We start from the raw sequence: 19,640 nt of genomic DNA, 5'->3' as shown, positions 1-19,640 counted from the left end.
CAGCCCTGAAATAGTTAACAACAGCCAAGCGAGCTGCTGCAGGCGACTGCATGACTGCTGGAGCTTGTAAGGGATATGCATAATGTTAATTAAATCTTGGAGCCTGTAAATACCAGCCAGTATCAATTGCCCCATCGAAACTCAGGATTAATAAAGAAACCGATCGGAATCTGTAACTGTTAGACAAGTGTGAATTGCTTTATCAGAACCTGTAACTATTGAGTGTGAATGGCTCTATTTAAGTCTAAAGTTGATAAGTGTAATTGACAATTTAGTTAAACTGAAACTATTGAAAATGGCTAGCCAGTCAGGCGCATAGTAATTCCTTGAAACAATGAACTATTGAATACGGGATCGGAACCGCTCCCGGGGATGGCTGAGCCATTGTCAAGCACAGCAGGAACTGGACAGGCACTTCGATGCGGCCAATAGGAGGACGGATCCCCAGCGCGCGCAGATGAATGGACCAATGGGGAAGGCGAACTGACCGGGGACTCCAGGCAGCGCGAAGTATAATTGTGTCAAGTTTGAACGGGAAGGGAGAACGCCTTCTCCAACGAATGCATGCTTGTAGATTCGTTGTACCAGTTAAGATTCTGTGAATAAACTGCTGTCTGCGTCTAACCATAGTTGCCAGTGTGAGTCTCTCCTTCCGAAAGAACACGCAAAGACGAGACCCCGCGGGTCCGTCTTAACAACAGTGAAAGTCTTTTTCCTAGGATGATGACGTCAGCTTGTACAAGGAGGCAGAACTACAAATTAAGGGGTGACCGATTTAAGACAGATGTCAGTGGCAGGTTCTTTACTCGAGTGTGGTAAGGGCATGGAATGCCCTACCTGCCAATGTAGTCAACACAGCCACAATAGGGAGATTTAAACAATCCTTGGAAAAGCACATGGATGATGACTGGATAGTGTAGGGGGATGAAATGAGAATAGTTCACAAGTCACTGCAACATTGAGGGCCGAAGGGCCTGTTCTATGCTGTATTGTTCTTTGTTTGATGTTCTATGTACTCAAATCTTCTACTCAATTTGTCTTTTTACAAAATTAAATGCTGTCTTCTCTAGTTAGGACTAGATTGAGATTTCAAAAGTGCCAATCATGCATTACTGAGCTGAAATATACATAATAGAGTGAATTTCTAATTTTTCATTGGTTTCCATTTCCATACTTTGATTTTAGCATCACTGCTTTTGTACCGACTCGATAGTAGTAAGATACAAAATGGGTCCAATTATAGATTTGCATTACCAAACAATCAAATTCCAAGCAGGCATGGTGTACATGAAATGGTATATCACAGATTCCATGACACTATTATTTTTAATTTAAAAAGTTCTAAAAATTGAGCAGCCGCTACAGTAGTGTAACAAGTAATGTCTGACTACAGGCTAATAAATGGGTGTACCAGAAGTTACACAATCTAGCTGCTTTTTGTAAACATTCTTTGACAGGGCAATGCCACCAAAAATATCATTAATCTTAACAAGTCTTATAATTTGATGTTAATCTAAATCATTCAGAGCTGCAATTGAATTGAATTCTACAGTAAGTAACCACTATTAACAGACAGTCTGACTAGTGGCTCATCTCAAAAATGAAATTTCATTTATCTTTAAACTAAATTCTCACATTAGAATACCTTATATCCAGGACCTAATTGATATATTGCAAATATCTGTGCTGCATTTAGAGCTTCAGCAAAGACATAAACTGCTCCAAGTTGCCCACAGAATACTCTGTTTGCATCTGCTGTTTCTGAAGATCCCAGGAAACATTTATCAAATGTCTAAAAATATAAACAGAAGAAATTATAAAGTTATTAATGTGTACATTCTGAACTTAATTCAAATTCTCATTTCTAAAGATAGTAATTTACAAAATGAGTTATTTGTAAAGATGTTTTAGTATGTAATAAGCCACATTATTTCATGTAACCTGCTATACTTCTCTAATATCAACAGCATTCTCTCATCTACATCTATAATGTAGCAGCAATGGTCCGAAGTCCCATGCATTTTTTCTATTAGCAGCACACAAGTAATCAGAGTGGAGGATTAATATGTGAAGGATAACTACACTCCATGAAAATTACTATGAATTGGGAAATATCTGGATGTAGGTTTGCTTGCTAAAATGGAATGTGCATTTTTAGATGTTTCATCACCATACTAGGTAACATCATCAGTGAGCCTCTGGATAAAGCACTGGCGGTATGGCCCACTTTCTATTTGTGCTTTTAGGGTTCCTTGGGTTGGTGACATCATTTCCTGTTCTTTTTCTCAGGGGATGATAAATGGGATTGTCATTGTCTTTGTTGATGGAGTTCCGGTTGGGATGCGTTGCTTCTAGGAATTCTCATGTGTGTCTCTGTTTGGCTTGTCCTAGGATGGGTGTGTTGTCCCAGTCAAAGTGGTGTCCTTCCTCATCTGTATGCAAGGATACTAGTGACAGTTGGTCATGTCTTTTTTGTGGCTAGTTGATGTTCATATATCCTTTTGGCTAGTTTTCTGCCTGTTTGTCACAGTTCTTGCAAAGTATTTTGTAAACAACATTAGTTTTGCTTATTGTCTGTTTAGGCTCCTTCAAGTTCATTAGCTGCTGTTTTAGTGTTTGTGGGCGACCATGATGGCAAGAGGTCGGAGTAGTCAGGCAGTCATTTCCGAGATGTCTTTGATGCAGGGGAGTGTGGCTAGGGTTTCTGGACGTTTTGTTCGCTTTTTGGGATTTGTTGCTGAGAAATCAGCGGACTGTGTTCATTGGGTACCCGTTCTTTTTGAATACAGTGTATAGATGATTTTCCTCTGCACTGCAGTGTGTGGGGGCTCGTTGAAATAATGTTCTAATGCAGTTTCATTTGTGGGTGCTGGGATGATTGCTTCTGTAGTTTAATATTTGGTCAGTATGTGTTGTTTTTCTGTAGACCGCAGTTTGAAATTTCCCAATGGCTGTTCACTCTATTGTGACATCTAGGAATGGCAGTTTGTTGTTGTTTTCCTCCTCTTTAGTGAATTTTATTTGGAAATATTTTATTCGTTTAGGATTTATTTAGGAATCAAACCTCAGAGTCCATGCAATAACTCTGAGCTCCATGCATAATATGTTGCAATTTTGTGAATAGTTTCACTAAAAAAAGTTTGCTTCACTTTAACCCATAGGATAGCCTGGGAGAAAACACATCATTCTTGAATTAACCTGAGAAATAACTGCTCAACAAGTGATAATAGAATTAATGGTATTAATCATTATTTAAGACAAGGCTTCTATAGTGAGGGCCAAGATCCAAGAGGGATCATGAGCTGAAAACTTGGCATTGCAAGCTACAATACAGCAATGGCTGCCATGGAGCTCTAAGCCACCCTCTACACAAACAGAGGGACCCCACTATCCAGCCCTCAGATTTCACCGAGAAGTTACAACAATTTAAACTTCAAAATGGGATCCAGTGGAAAAAAGTTTGAGAAGCAGTAATTTATGTTAAAGAATTAGATGCATGCAAGGACTTTGTTGTCCAACATATTATCCACCAGCCACATGTGGGTAATTAAAGAGCAAAGAAAATTTACAACACAGGAGCAGGCCCTTCAAGCCTGAACCGATCCAAATCCAATGTCTAAACCTGTTGCCCAATTCCTAAGCATCTGTATTCCTCTGCTCCCCACCTACTCCTGCATCTGTCCAGATGAATCTTAAATGAATCTACCGTGCCTGCTTCAACTCCTCTGCTGGCAATGCATTCCAGGCACCTACCACCCTCTGTGTAAAGTACTTGTCGCATGTATTCCCCTTAAACTTTTCATCTCTCACCTTGAAAGTGTGACCTCTCGTTATTGAATTCTTCACCCTGAGAAAAAGCTTATCTCTATCCACCCTATCTATACCCTTCATGATTTTGTAGCCCTCCATCAGGTCCCCCCCAATCTCCTTTTTTCTAATGAAAACAAACCTAACCTACTCAACCTCTTCATATCTAGGCACCTTCCATACCAGGTAACATACTCCTAAATGTTCTCTGCACCCTGTCCAAAGCATCCACACCCTTTTGCTAATGTGGCAACCAGAAGTGTACACAGTATTTTAAATGCGGCCGAACCAATGCCATGTACAATTTTAACACAACCTGCCAGTTCTTATACTCAATTCTCTGTCTGATGAAGGCAAGCATACCATATGCCTTCTTGACTACTCCATCCACCTGTGCAGCAACCTTCAGGGTACAATGGACCAGAACTCCCAGATCTCTTGGCCCATCAACTTTTCCCAAAACTCTTCCATTTACTGTGTAATTCGCTCTAGAATTAGACTTCCCAAAATGCATCACCTCACATTTGCCTGGATTGAACTCCATCTGCCACTTCTCCGCCCAACTCTACAGTCTATCTATATTCTCCTGTATTCTGACAGCTTTCTGCTACTCCACCAATCTTTGTGTCACCTGCAAACTTGCTGATCATTCCAACAGTGCCCTCTTCCAGATCATTTATGTATATCACAAACAACAGCGGCCCCACCACCAATCCCTATGGAACACCACTGGTCACCTTTCTCAATTTCGAGAAACTCCCTTCAACTCCCTCTGTCTCCTGTTGCTCAACCAGTTCTTTATCTACCTAGCTAGAAAACCCTGCTCACCACGTAACTTCACTTTCTATATTAGTTTACCATGGGGAACCTTATCAAATGCCTTACTAAAGTCCATGTTAATAACATCTACAGCCCTTCCTTCATCTATCAACTTGGTCACTTGCTCAAAGAACTCTACTAAGTTAGTAAGACATGATCTCCCCCGCACAAAACCATGTTGTCCATTCTTTTCTAAATATAAATAGATCCTATCCCTCAGTACCTCCTCCAGCAACTTTCCCACCACTGACATCAGGTTCATTGATCTGTAGTTACCCGGAATATCCCTACGACTCTTCTTGTACAGGGGGACATGAGCAACTTTCCAGTACTCCGGTACCTCACCTGTATTTAAGGATGCCACAAAGATATCTGTCAGGGCCCCAGCTATTTTCTCTCTCGATTCCCTCAGCAACCTGGGATTGATCCCATCCAGTCCTGGGGATTTGTCCACCTTAATATCCTTTAGCCGACCCAACACATCCTCCCTCCTTATGTCAACGTGATCCAGAGAAATCAAACTTCCATCTCTAATCTCAACATTCATCATGTCCCTCTCTTCAACCAACACTGATGCAAGGTAATCATTCAGAATCATACCCATTCTCTCAGGTTCGACACACAGCTTTCCTTAGTTATCCTTTAGCGGACCAATCCTTTTTCTAGTTACTCGCTTGCTTCTTATATAAGAATAAAATGCTTTGGGATTCTCCTTAATTCTGCTCGCTAAAACTATTTCATGACCCCTTTTAGCCCGCTTGATTCCTTATTTAAGACTGGTCTTACTCTTCCGATATTCCTCTGGCCCGTTCTATTCTTAACCGCCTAGACCTCGTGTACACTTCCTTTTTCCTCTTGGTTAGTCTCACGATTTCTCCTGTCACCCACGGTTCACAAATCTTGCCTTTCCTATCTTTTGCTTTCAATAGAACATGCCTAACCTGCACTATCTTTGAAAGCCTCCCACATATCAAATGTGGACTTTGCTTCAATTAGCTGTGTCCAATCCACATTTCCTAGCTCCTGCCTAATTTTGATAGAATTGGCCTTGACCCAGTTTAGTACTCTTCCCTAAGGACCCACTCATCTTTGTCTATGAGTTTTCTAAAACTTAGAATTGTGGTCACTGTTCCAAAGAAATCCCCCACCGCAACTTCTACCACCTGGCCTGTCTCATTCCCAACACCAGATTCAATATGGCCCCTTCCCTCATCAGACTATTCTTACAAATTCTGCCCCATCCAGACCTCTGACACTAACTGTATCCCAATCAATGTCAGGAAAATTAAAATCTCCCATCACCACCACCCTGTTGCCTCTACATCTTTCCATAATCTGTTTACCTATTTATTCTTCTATGTCACACTCACTGTTGGCAGGCCTGCTTTGTCTGATTATATGTTGAGTAACAGACATACTCTAATTGTATGTGATCTAATTTATGCATCATAAAAGTGCACACTTTAGCCTTTTCATATATATTTTTTGTAAATGTGGCAAAAAAAGAGTGGAGCGTGCAATTGTTTTTAATTGCTGAGGCTTTCTTTCCTTTAGGCCTGAACAAGGACAGGCTTTTTTCTAAGCATACAATCATTTGTACAAGTGGTTTACTCTTAAAGTTAGAGAGATAATCTTCCTTAGTATAACAAAGAATACTTTCTGGTTTTTAGGACCTAAGAGTTCTAAGGGAGATAACTGAAGAGATAGCGGAGGCATTAGTAGTGATCTTTCAAGAATCACTGGAGTCAGAGTGGGTCCCAGAAGATTGGAAAGCCACTAATGTGACACCCCTGTTTAAAAAAGGGAGTAAGGCCAAAGGCAGAATATTATAGACCAATTTGCCTAACCTCAGCCATGGGGAAAGATCCTGAAATCCATTGTGAATGATAAGTTTTCAGAATACTTGGAAGTGTATGGTAAAATAGTGCCAAGTCAGCATAATTTCATCAAGGGGAGGTCATGCCTGACAAACCTGCTAGAAATCTTTGAGGAAGTAACAAGCAGATTACATTAAGGAGAGCCAATGGAGGTTATCCATCTGGACTTCAAGAAGGTCTTTGACAAGGTGCCAACAGGATGCTACTGAGTAAGATAAGGGCTCATGGTGTCAGAAGCAAGGTGCTAACATGGATAGAAGCTTGGCTGTCTGGCAGAAAGCAGAGAGTGGATACAAGAGGGTCCTTGGTGCCAAGTGATGTTCTGCAAGGCTCAATGTTGGGACCAAAAATTTTCACTTTATACATTAACAATCCAGAAGAAGAAACTGATGGCATTCTGGCTAAGTTTGCAAATGGTACAAAGATAGGTAGAGGGACAAGTAGCGTTGAGGAGGCGAGATGGGTACAGAAGGATTTAGACAGATTAGGAGAGTGGGCAAAGATGTAGTAGATGGAGTATAATGTGGGAAAGTGAGAGGTCATGCACTTTGGGAAGAAAAATAGAGGCATGGACTATTTTCTAATGGGGAGAAAATTCAGAAGTCTAAATTACAAAGATACTTGGGAGTTCTAATCCAGAATTCTCTCAAGGTAAACTTGCAGGGTGAGTGAGTCGTTTGAAAGGCAAATGCAATGTTGGCAGTTACTTTGAGAGGACTTGAATATAAAAGCAGGGATGTACGTCTGAGGCTATACAAGACTCTGGTCACGCCACATTTAGAGTATTGTGCGCAGTTTTGGGCCCCATATCTCAGGACGGATGTGCTGGCCCTAGAGAATGTTCAGAGGAGGTTCATGAGAATACTCCCAGGAATGAAAAGCTTGACATACAAGGAACATTTGAGGACTTTGGGTTTATTCTCGGAATTTAGAAGGATGAGGGGAGATCTAAATATAACATAGAAATACCGAATGGCCTGGACAGAGTAGATGTTGGGAAGATGTTTCCAATGGAAGGAGACCCTCTGACTCAAGGGAATAGCCTTAAAGTAAGAGAGGAGAAGACTTTTTAGTACGGAGATAAGGAGAAATGTCTTCAGCCAGATAGAGTGGTGAATCTATGGAATTCATTGCCACAGAAGGCTGGGGAGGCCAGGTCATTGAGTACATTTAATATTGAGATAGATAGGTTCTTGGAGTATTGAGAGAATCAAGGGTTATAAGAAGAAAGCTGTTGAGAAATTTATCAGCCACGATTGAATGGCAAAACCGACTCAATGGGCTGAATGGCCTAATTTCTGCTCCTAATGTCTTATGGACCTAAATTGTGCCATATATAAGGAGAATGCAATTATCTAGGTCAGAGAATTCCACAGAAACATAGAAAGTAGGAATAAAGCATTCAGTCCTTTGAGCCTGCTCTACCATTCAATATGATCATGGCTGACCATCTAGCTCTGTACTGTGTTTCCACTTTCTCCCTGTACATTTTGATCAATTTAGCCATAAGAACTATATCTAACTCTTTCTTGAAAACATTCAATGTTTTGGCCCAACCACTTTCTTTAGTAGAGAATTCAGAAGGTTCACCACTCTCTGGACAAAGAAATTTCTCCCTGTTTCAGTCCTAAATGACCTACCCTGCATCCTTATACTGAGCGCCCAGATTCAGAAACATTCTTCAAACTAATCCAATGAGGGAGCAATGGCAGAGGCATGATTTTCAGTTATTTGACCTGTAATCTTGAATGATGAGGATTTCAACAACTACTCTGCACTCAGCATACACCATGATAACCCAAATAATGTTTCACTCAAAAGTAGTGAAGGTATATTTTCAGCAAAGAAGCAACGAATGTGTATCAGATATTCAAAAACAACTTGGATATTAAAACCCTTTTGCAATTTTCATGAATTAGATGATTTATTTCAATTTCAGATATTTCACGTTTATTAGATTCACACAGCTCAACTGTGCACAATCTTTAAGCTAGCAGAAAAGATTAGGCAATTTACTATTTAAAATATGTTAGTCTTCAAGTCAAGTTGAAATATTAAAATCTTTACTTTTGTTTAAAAATATTGTCTACACTTTTGGAAATTCTCAGGCTCTAGCTATTGCATATTTTTAAAAAAGGTCAAAGAGTAAAAAGCTCATCTTATAATAACGTTACTTGAAAATAATTAAGAATAAATTCCAAAATTGCCTCAAAATACTCCCGTAGGCCTAATATTTAATTTAATATCTAAATTTTCATTATCAGTATATTCCCACATTGCAAAAGAAATAAGGCCAATAAATAGAAAACCAGCGTTTTGAATAGGAGACCTAAGCTTACATTTCAATTTCAAGAGACATTTGCACTTAAAGAATTGGTCTGTCATTTTATTTTAATGAATCAAAAGATATAACAAGAAAATGGACTAGGATCTATTGACTCAGCGAAGGAGGAGTTCAAAATGAATTAACTTTCAAAAGTGGGAAACATGAATTTAACGGGTTTTTAAACCATTAAAAGTTTTCCAACTGTGATTTCAGTTGTGGCATTATAAATGTCATCAGGAATAAGTAGAATTGAAGAAAGAATTCAGGTAAACATGGTTACAAAGAATTTACATTTGAACAAAAATCATTTATGAACTGACTCTAAATAGTCAATAAAGGTTTTCAAGTTGCAGTTTTATAATGTTACTTACATCACTAGTATTCACAAGCCATGTAATCTCTCCAAAGGATGCCAATTCACCATTCACATAACACCGGATCTCACTGTTTTTCCATCGATTGTAAATATGCACTATTGTCACCATATACCACTATAATAAAGAATTTACAACTTATTTTTGTTATATTTTAAACAATTCACTTTCATTAAATAACTGGCACAGTAAACAGATGCACATTTCCTCATATTACTGCACAACATATAAAATAAATATTTATTGTATTGTAGCTTTGATTTAATTCATTAAGCTTCCCAACCAATTACTATTACTTGCTATTTGCAAATGCTACAGGGTTCCTCAAACATAGCTATTCAAGAAAGTAACTCTTAAGATTTCTAATATTTGCAGTGAACCATGTTTTGCACTCATACGGGAAAAAACTGGCTGAAATAGAAGTGACCAATATACAATAACTCAGGTTGCTTTTTTTTAAAAAAAGACACAATTACAAATTTCAGAGTGATGTTCAAGGTGCAGACATTATACTTCAAGTGTTGGTATCGCAAGTTCATTACAATCTCACAGACAACAGTGCTGTCAAATGAACAGTGAGTACAAAGTAGTTCCCCATTCTTCATAAACGTTAAAAGACTAATCCTCATATCTCATCCCCTAAATCTTTCCTACTCAGCTCCCCTAATTTTGTTGGCCTACATTAACTCTAAATTGATCTGTGCTTCAAATTTAAAATTCACATCTTATTTAAAGTACTCCATGACATCACAGCACATCCCACCTGGTCTCTCTTTCTGCAGTCTCCTATAACTTTACAAAAAGTGCCCCCAAACACCACCACCTCCTTCCACATTATTTTAAGTCTACATTTCTTAGATTCCAGCTTCTTTGATTTCCTTCTTTCCTCCCTTTAACTAAATATATGGACAGCAATGCCTTCACCACTCAAATTTTCTTCCAACATCCTACCCACCTTGATAACCCTTGCACCTCCTCATCTTTCCATTTTTTTCTTGCTTGAAGCCAAAAGACAATACTGACGCACAGTTGCAAACAATAGTCACTCAGTGGCTGTATTCAGATGAATCATAGCAACTAAAGTTGACAACCTAGTAACCACTGCATCACAGCTGAACGCAAACATCATCCACTTCAGACATCCACACATTTACACTGTTTAAGTAGCACAAAACTAGTAAGTGCAGTAAAGTTAAAAATCACACATCAGGTTATAGTCCAACAGGTTTATTTGGAAACACTTGCTTCCAAATAAGGTAGTCCCAGTCCAACACTGGAACCTCCAAAACATGCAGTAAACTAAGGTTCTTCCCTAACCAAGGCAAATTCTAGTATCCTGACAAGTAGTTAATTAAGACCGACATGAACTGTATGGTTAAGCAACACATTAGGCAGAGATCCTATTCCATAAGCAAACCTGGAAGTATTTCCCATTTGAAACAAATGCTTTAATTAAGTGGCATAGACAGTTCAAAATTCAGCATTATGTTAGTTGAGGGAAACAAATTATGGATTTTGCAATGATTTCAGCTTAGTTTTTTGTATACAAATGTGTTTAGGAAGTAATTTAATTTCTTGAAAGATGAAATTCTGCAATCATAGTAAGTATATGAGGTGATGAATACTTGCCTTCTGGGGCTTGAAGTCATACTTTACACAGTGCTGGAATCCTTTTCCTTTTGATTTTATTGATGTCACAATCAAACAACCACCAACAAAATGAGCAGAATATCCAAGTCCTTTGTTAGTACGAAAGCTAGTGAAAAGAACAAGTGTTATAATCAACACTTTTAACTTTAAAAATCAATTCATCATCAACTCGACCTCAATTCATAGATTCCCTGCAACACAGCTCATGACTAGTCAAATATAGCTTTTCAAAGCACATTGGAGTGTGGGAATAGGGCTGTACTGAAAGGATTTGGACAGTGTGTCAAAGACAGTAAAACAAAGAAGCAATTCTTTTGAGTGAAGTTCTCTGTTCAAAATTAAATAGTGAATAAATAAGCATTCTCGTTCCCCTCAGTAATAAAGCAAAATCTATGCATGTCTTAGGAAGGAGAGCAAATCTATGCTTAAGACATTAACTGTGGAAGTTGCCTCATCAGCTAAGGATGCATTCTTATACAGGTAGGATCAAGAAAAACAGTGAAATTAAACCAAACTAATTAGAATACCCTGTTCTGCTTAAGTAAAAATTAAAACTTAAATTAAAATGACAGTAAAATACTGTGAATGTCAGAACAGTGAAATAAAAACAAATGCTAAGAATATGGAGAAAACTGGGTGACCATTTTGTAGAACACCTATGTTCTGCCCGGAAAAATTACTCCAAGTTTCTAGTTGCCTGCCACTTCAACTCACTGTGTTCCCACTCCAACACTTCTGTCACAGGCCTGCTAAAGTGCTCCAGCAAGCCTAAGCATAAATTTGAAGAACATCTCATTTTCCACTTGGGACCCTGCAGCTTCTAGGACTCAACACAGAGTTCCATAACTTTAGAGTCTGTTTTCATCCTTTCATGTTTTTTTACCTACCCTGCGCCCAGCCCTGTCATGACAGGTTGCTTTCTCTTCGACTCCTAGGCTTGTTAGCACATTATATGCTTTGTTTTCAGTATAGCTCATCCACTCTCTCGAACTCTTAGCTCCTAATATCACTTATTCAACTTTTCTTCTGTCCCGACTCCCCTATCCATAATCGCCTCCTTTACCTACCATTTTCAAATATTTTTGTTTATCTCGGCTCCATCTCCATCCCTTCCCTTGCATCTCTCCTTTCCGTCCAAACTCCAAAACTTCACTTTCAGCAGAAGTACCGACTTTTCCCAGCTGAAAACATTCGGATGAAGAGTTTCTGGATTCAAAACATGAACTCTGCTTTCACCCCACAGATCCTGCCAGCAAATTCCATTTTTCTTGCTGAGAATACTCAGCAAGTCAGGTCATTCATTAAAATAAATGACCTAATACACTAACTCCTTTCTCTGTGGCTTTATCTGTTAACTGCTTCCAGCATTTTTCAATTTTAAAATTCAGGGTTTGCACGCAAAATCTCCTCTTTAAATGTAATTAGCAACAGTGTTTTTGTGAAATTTAACCAACAGCAACAAAGACCATAAAAGACTTCCGTCAGATATAGATAGTTTAACAGAGTGCAGGCAGGCAAGTGAAGAGTATAAATGCAATGTTGGTTAAGCACATGTAAAAGTACTTTTGCAGAAAAAGTACTGAATAACACAATGGAAAGACAGCGAAGGATATGGCTAAACTCATTAGGGCTCTAACAATTCCATGAAGACTCTAACAACCCCAGGGCATCAATGTGGACTTCAACAGTTTCCTCATTTTCCCTTCCCCCACCTCACCCTAGTTCCAAACTTCCAGCTCAGCACTGTCCCCATGACTTGTCCTACCTGCCTATCTCCTTTTTCACCTATCCACTCCACCCTCTCCTCCCTGACCTATTACCTTCATCCCCTCCCCCACTCACCCATTGTACTCTATGCTACTTTCTTCCCACCCCCACCCTCCTCTAGCTTATCTCTCCACACTTCAGGCTCACTGCCTTTATTCCCGATGAAGGGCTTTTGCCCGAAACGTCAATTTCAAAGCTCCTTGGATGCTGCCTGAACTGCTGCACTCTTCCAGCACCACTAATCCAGAATCTGGTTTCCAGCATCTGCAGTCATTGTTTTTATCTTGTCAATGAATAGTGACATGCAAACAAACATTCAAGAGTAAAGTAGTGATAATTCATACAAAACATTAGTCAAAAATCACACAATGCCAGGTTATAGTCCAACAGGTTTATTTGAAACTGCAAGCTTTCAGAGCCCCAGAGGAAGGAGCAGAGGCTCCGAACGTCTGCAGTTTCTAATAAACCTGTTGGACGAAAACCCAGTGTTGTGATTTTTTTGACTTTGTTCGCCCCAATCTAACACCAGTACCTCCACATCATTACAAAACATTAGTTAGGCCTCAAATATAAGTCTTTGTATAGTTTGAACTCTCCATTATCAAAGGGCATGAAAACTTGAGAGCAAACAATATAATCAATGTCAGAGATGAGAACAGACTTGAGATAAACTATTTCTCAGGTCATGAAGAATGTCAACACACTTCAAAAGGATCTGACAGAATAAATAAGAAAAGACCACTTCCTATTCTGGGGAGTCACTGACAATGGGCCTGCAATTTCAATTAGTCATACAAGGAGGAAAGAACCTAGGAAAGCTTCCTTTACACAAGAGGAATATCTTTGCTGTGAGAATAACTTGCTAAAATATAGAAACAAAGGAAATAGAACGTCATCAAGAGAAAATAGGAAACAAAAACAGAAGTTGCTGGAAAAGTCAAGCAGGTCTGGCAGCATCTGTGAAGAGAAATCAGAGTTGACGTTTCGAGTCTGGTGACCCTTCCCCAAAACTGCAGAAAATAGGGCAGTATTATTAATTTAGTATTGTTTCACCATGACAAAGTCCAACACCTGCAGCTATTGAATACACAACATTAAATCTACTGCAATAAGGTACTAAGTTAAAAGTAGAAACATGACTCCTCGATGTCATGATTTCTACAGATTAATGCCAATATAAGCAAGACTTCATATTTATTAAACAAATTCACTGACATCCATTCTGCAATCTGACTGGATTAAACTTGACTGGACTGGACTAAATTTCACTGGACTAGACTGGGGCGGCACAGTGGCTCAGTTGTTAGCACTGTTTCCTCACAGCACCAGGGACCTGGCTTAGATTCCTGCCTCAGGCGACTGTCTATGTGGAGTTTGCACATTCTCCCCCTGTCTACATGGATTTCCTCTGGGTGCTCCGGTTTCAATCCAAAAAATGTGTGCAGGTTAAGTGAATTGGCCATGCTAAAAATTGCCCATTGTGTTCAGGGATGTATAGGTTAGGTGTATTAGTCTGGGATAAACATAGGGCAATGGGTGCAAGGGTGGGGGTTACTCTTCAGAGTGTTGGTGTGGACTTCTGGGGCCGAAGGGTCTGTTTCCACACTGTAGGGATTCTATATCATATCTAAAAGTCTGTCAGTATAAATACAAATGTGTAATTTGTTTTCCACAGCAAGTTTGAATATACTGCTATATCTCCTTAATTCAGTCATATTTTGTGCTTCCTAAAATTAAAAGGAGACAACTTCAGCATAAACTATCAAGTATACAGAGTGGGAATGGAATACCAGGTTCCACAAAGAGCATGACACAACAGAGTTAAAGCAACAATTGTCAAATTGTGCAGACAAGAATACACCCCATACTGGCACAGAGACCGACATGGTATTTTGTCTTACTGGTCTCTCATTCTCTCTCCAGGCAGAGGCTCCAGCTGATGGGTACTTCAAGTCCTAAATCCTGGTTCCAACCATAAACCCAGAAGCAAGGTCTTCACTGTTGAGTTTCAGCAAGTCTGAATCTAACTTCTTTACTTTGGAGCTGCTGATTGACCTGGGCTGGATTAGAGTGGTGCTGGAAAAGCACAGCAGTTCAGGCAGCATCCGAGGAGCAGGAAAAATCGACGTTTCGGGCAAAAAAGGTCAGGGGTTTGACCTGGGCTCCAACTTCAAGACTCTCAACCTGCAATTCTCCTGCTACCTGGCATAGAAGTACTGAAAAATAGGTGCAGGAGTATGCCATTCAACCCTTCACATCTACACCACAATTCAACATGATCATAGCTCATCATGCAATCTCAGCATCCAATTTCCCCTTTCTCTCCATATCCCTTGATCCCTTTAGCCACAAGGGCCACATCCAGCTCCCCCTCGAAAATATCTAATGAACTTGCCCCAACAGCTTCCTGTGGGAGAGAATTCCACAGGTTCACAACTTTGAGTGAAGAAATTTTCCTCATCTCAGTCTTAAATAGCTTACCCCTTACACTTAGACTGTGACACCCAGCGCCAATATCGGGAACATTCCTCCTGCATTTAGCCTGTCCAATCCCATCAGGATTGTGTGCGTCTCTATGAGAGCCCCGCTAATTCTTCTAAATTCCAACAAGTACAAGCCCCAGTCACTCCAGTCTTTCCTCATATGTCAGTTCTGCCATCACGGGAGTCAGTCTGGTGAACCTTTGTTCAATTCCCTCAATAGCAAGATTGTCCTTCTTCAGACGAGGAGGCCAAACCTGCACACAATACTCAAGGTGTGGCCTCACCAAGGCCCTGCAAACTGCAAAAAGACACCTTTACTCTGGTAACTCAAAATTCTCTCCCTCTGAAGGCCAGCATGCCAATAGCTTTCCTCATTGCACGCCAACCTTCAACAATTGTTCTACTATGACACTCGGGTCTTGTTTCACCGCCCCCCCCCCCCCCACCACTTTTTCTAAATCGCCACCACTCAAATAATAATCTGCCTTTGTTTTTGCAACCAAAATGGATACCTTCACATTTATCCACATTATATTGCATTTGCCAAGTATTTGCACACTCAGCCAGTCTGTCCAATTCACTCAGCAACCTCTTAGCATCCTCCTCACAGCACATACTGCCACCCAGCTCAGTCATCTGCAAATTTGGATACATGGCATTCAATTCCTTCATCCAAATCATTAATGTATCATGTGAATAGCTGGGATCCCAGCACCGAACCCTGCAGCACCCCACTCGTTACTGCCTGCCACTCTGAAAAGGACCTATTTATTCTAACTCCCTGCTTCCTGTCTGCCGACTAGCTCTGTATCCATATCAATACATTAATAGATCTAAATGAAGAATTGTACCATATTATGGTCATTCTTCCCCAAAAGGATCTCAGCATAGACCTAAAAGCTGGAGAGATTCAGATGAAGTAATGATTGGTGAAGATTTAAATAATATGTTTTGCAAAGTACTTTTAAAAACACAGATTTGCTTATTTAAATGATTTGCTATTGCTGAACTTTGTGAATGGTAATAATTGTATAACGAATATGAACTTGATTTTGTTTTTGTTGGTGTCTGGAATTATGTTCATCTTCAAGTGTTAAAATGGAGGCTTAATAGAAGAGAGTTTGGAAAATGTTGGGTTGAAAATGATAATTTATTTACTCTATCTTTCTGAAAACTTTTACCATTCCAAATTGGATATTGAAATTATGCAGCCTATTTTCTTCTGCTATTCTGTACCACCTAAGACCACTTACCATTAAATCTGATAAACTGTCATATATTATCCGAGAATGCCCTTGCATTCGTCACAAATGTCTGTCATGTCAGCCATAACCTATTTTCCTATTATCCGAGCAAAACAAAATTTAGATTAACTCCAAAACAGAAACCAATTTTTCAAAAAACCTTGTGGTGCAACATGATTATTTGCCAGAGTCCTGTTCAGAGAATATGGTGGTGCAAATTATTACTGGTTATCATCCATATTAATACTCCTAACCTGGGTGAGTAATCAGAAATAAGAGCAAGTTTGTACATTTTCTTGGAGACTGTGGGAAATAAAACAAAATCCTGTATTCCATAATAGAACTGCAGTTGTAAAGTTAACAGAGAATTGCTTGTTTGCCCATGTCAGAAGATAACTTATGAACAGCGTGACTGTAAAATAAAATAAAAACTATACCAATTAAAGAAAAAATATTCATACCAAGTTTTTTTACTCGTGCAATAATCAAGTATTCCAAACTAAGGGATCATATATAATGTCCATGAATATTATTAAAATGTAAGGCGTTGCACTTTGGCAAGGCAAGTCAGTACTTAGCTACTAAGGGCTTTGGGGAGGTTTGCCAAACAAATAGATTTTGGGGTGCAAGTTCATAATTCCTTGAAGATGGAGTCACAAGTCACAGGAGGCTCCCAAGCACAGAGGATGTCACCTAGACAGGGGACGAAACGTCTGCAACACAAATTCCCAGCTCAGCGAACAGAACCACAACAACGAGCACCCGAGCTACAAATCTTCTCACAAACTTTGATCACAAGTAGACAGATTAGTGAAGGTGGCCTTTGGTACACTAGCCTTTATTGGTCAATGAATGGAGTATAAGAGTAAGGATGTCATGTCGCGGCTGTACAGGACATTGGTTAGACCAGTTTTGCAATACTGCATCCAATTCTGGTCTCCCTGCTATGGAAAGACGTTGTTAAACGTGAACGGGTGCAGAAAAGACCTACAAGGACACTGCCGGGGTTTTTAGATTACTTAGTGTGGAAACAGGCCCTTCGGCCCAACAAATCCACACCAACCCTCCAAACAGCAACCTACCCAGAACCATTCCCCTACATTTACCCCTTCACCTAACACTGCGGGCAATTTAGCATGGCCAATTCAGCTAACCTGCACATTTTTGGATTGTGGGAGGAAACCGGTGTGCCCAGAAGAAACCCACGCAGACACTGGGAGAAGGTGCAAACTCCACACAGACAGTTACCTGAGGCGGGAATTGAACCCCGGTCTCTAGCGCTGTGAGGCAGCAGTGCTAACCACTGTGCCACCATGCCGCCCTTGGAGGGTTGGAACTAGAGGGACAGGCTGAACAGACTGGAGCCATTTTCCCTGGAGAGTTGGGAGCTGAGGAATGACCTTTTGAAGTTTATTAAATCATGAATAGCAGAGATCTTTTCCCCAGTGTAGAGGAGTCCAAAACTAGAGGGCTTGGGTTTAAGGTGAGAGCAAAAAGATATAAAAGAGACCTAAGGGGAAACTTCTCCAAGCAGAGGATAGTGCGTGCATGGAGTGAGCTGCCAGAGGGTGTGGTAGGGACTGGTACAATTACAGAATTTAAAAGGCATCTGGATAAGTACACGAATAGGGATATGGGTCAAATACTGGTAACTAGGACTAGATAAATTTCGGATGTTGTCAGCATGGATGAGTTGGATCGAAGGATATGTTTCCATGCTGTACAACTCTTTGAATCTATACATCGAACTTCAAGATGATATTTGACATATTTTTCATAGAATCGAGGAATCTTTAGTTGGGGAGCAAGCCATTCGATCCACTGAGTCGACACCGACCCACCCCACTAATTTATCCCTATAACACTGCATTTTTCATGGCTAATCTACCTGGGCTGCACAAGTTTGGACACTATTGACAATTTAGCATGGCAAATCTACTTAACGTGCATACCTCTGGACTTTGGACTATAGGAGAAAATCGGAGCACCCAGAGGAAATCCATGCAGGCATGGGGAGAATGCACAAATTCCACACAATTGCCAGAGGGTGGAATCGAACCTGGGACCCTGATGCCTCGAGACAGCAGTTCTAAGCACTGAACCACCATGCCTCTCTTTATTTTTGAGAACTTTCATCACTGAGCAGAAAACCCAACTACATTGATCCTAAGCCAATTTTGCTAGACTCATTGAACATTTAATGCAGTTTCGTACCTTGATGAAATACCTATTATCAGTAACCTGGGCATATTTCATCCTACAATTCGAAGAAGTGGAAGAAAGCAGTACTAATTACTAGCCCTCACTACTTACCTCTGATAAAGTATCAAATAACAGATTAACGAATAAGGACAAAAAATATAGCATGAGAGGACAAGTAGCAGAATGAATAGCTAGTTGATCTCAAGGCTGAAAGCAGATTGTAGGGATCAAGGTAAATGCATTATCCCCATAAGAATTTGGGTTGCACCACTATGTTTCAAAATAATATCAACAATCTAGATTTCAGATCAAAAGTCAACTTCTACATTGCAAATGACAGCAAACTTGGAGTGGGTCGCTACGTGCATAGTGGTGGGGAGGATTTGGTTGTACTTGTCAACAAGGAGGATTGAAATAACTTACAATCCATTAATAAGTTTCAAAATTGGGCATGCAACTGCCAAATGGATTTCAACATGGTTGAATGTGAAATAGTACATTCTGACAAGAACAATAAAGGTGGTTGCATGTTACTTCGACAGTAAGAATCTAAATGGAGTCCTCCAGGATAATGGCAACTGAACCTTTACTTCAGTGTTGCTCATCAGTTTCTCAAACAGATGTCTCCCCCAATCCCATTTACCTGCCGTTAAATTATAAAACTAGAAAAATATCTAACTTATGATTACATACTTATATCAATACATCAATAATAGCATGATTTGGAGATGTCAGTGTTGGACTGGGATGTACAAAGTTAAAAATCACAACACCAGATTATAGTCCAACAGGTTTAATTGGAAGCACACTAGCTTTCGGAGCACCGCCCTTCATCAGGTGATTGTGGAGGGCACAAATCTAAGGCACAGAATTTATAGAAAAAATTTACAGTGTGATGTAACTGAAATTATACATTGAAAAATACCTTGATTGTCTGCGGAGTCTTTCATCTGTTCGAATGCCATGATAGTTTCACTTCTTTCAGGTGTAAATCACAAAACCTTTTTTTATATAAAAGTTGCATTCTTAGAACTCTGAACTCAAAAACTGCATGGATTCATGTAAAACTCTGATGTCACTTTTTAGATTGG

General features: G+C 39.8%; 1 protein-coding gene across 1 annotated transcript in view; it reads right to left on the bottom strand.

Annotated features, from left to right (window-relative positions):
• lrba (LPS-responsive vesicle trafficking, beach and anchor containing) overlaps window positions 1-19,640 on the bottom strand; it is an 897,133-nt gene that overhangs the window by 827,016 nt on the left and 50,477 nt on the right. The window contains exons 6-8 of the mRNA XM_043699616.2: window positions 10,833-10,959; window positions 9,201-9,320; window positions 1,646-1,792 (exon numbers count right to left, since the gene is read on the bottom strand). Of these exons, the coding sequence (XP_043555551.2) occupies window positions 1,646-1,792; window positions 9,201-9,320; window positions 10,833-10,959 (394 nt within the window). The remainder of the gene's footprint in view (window positions 1-1,645; window positions 1,793-9,200; window positions 9,321-10,832; window positions 10,960-19,640) is intronic.

This window comes from Chiloscyllium plagiosum, unplaced genomic scaffold, assembly GCF_037043375.1.
Source record: "Chiloscyllium plagiosum isolate Xiang-an unplaced genomic scaffold, Cpla_swu_hap1 HiC_scaffold_1, whole genome shotgun sequence".
Lineage (NCBI taxonomy): Eukaryota > Metazoa > Chordata > Chondrichthyes > Orectolobiformes > Hemiscylliidae > Chiloscyllium > Chiloscyllium plagiosum.
Note: the sequence above shows the minus strand (reverse complement) of the source record. Positions and strands in the feature narration are given on the sequence as shown.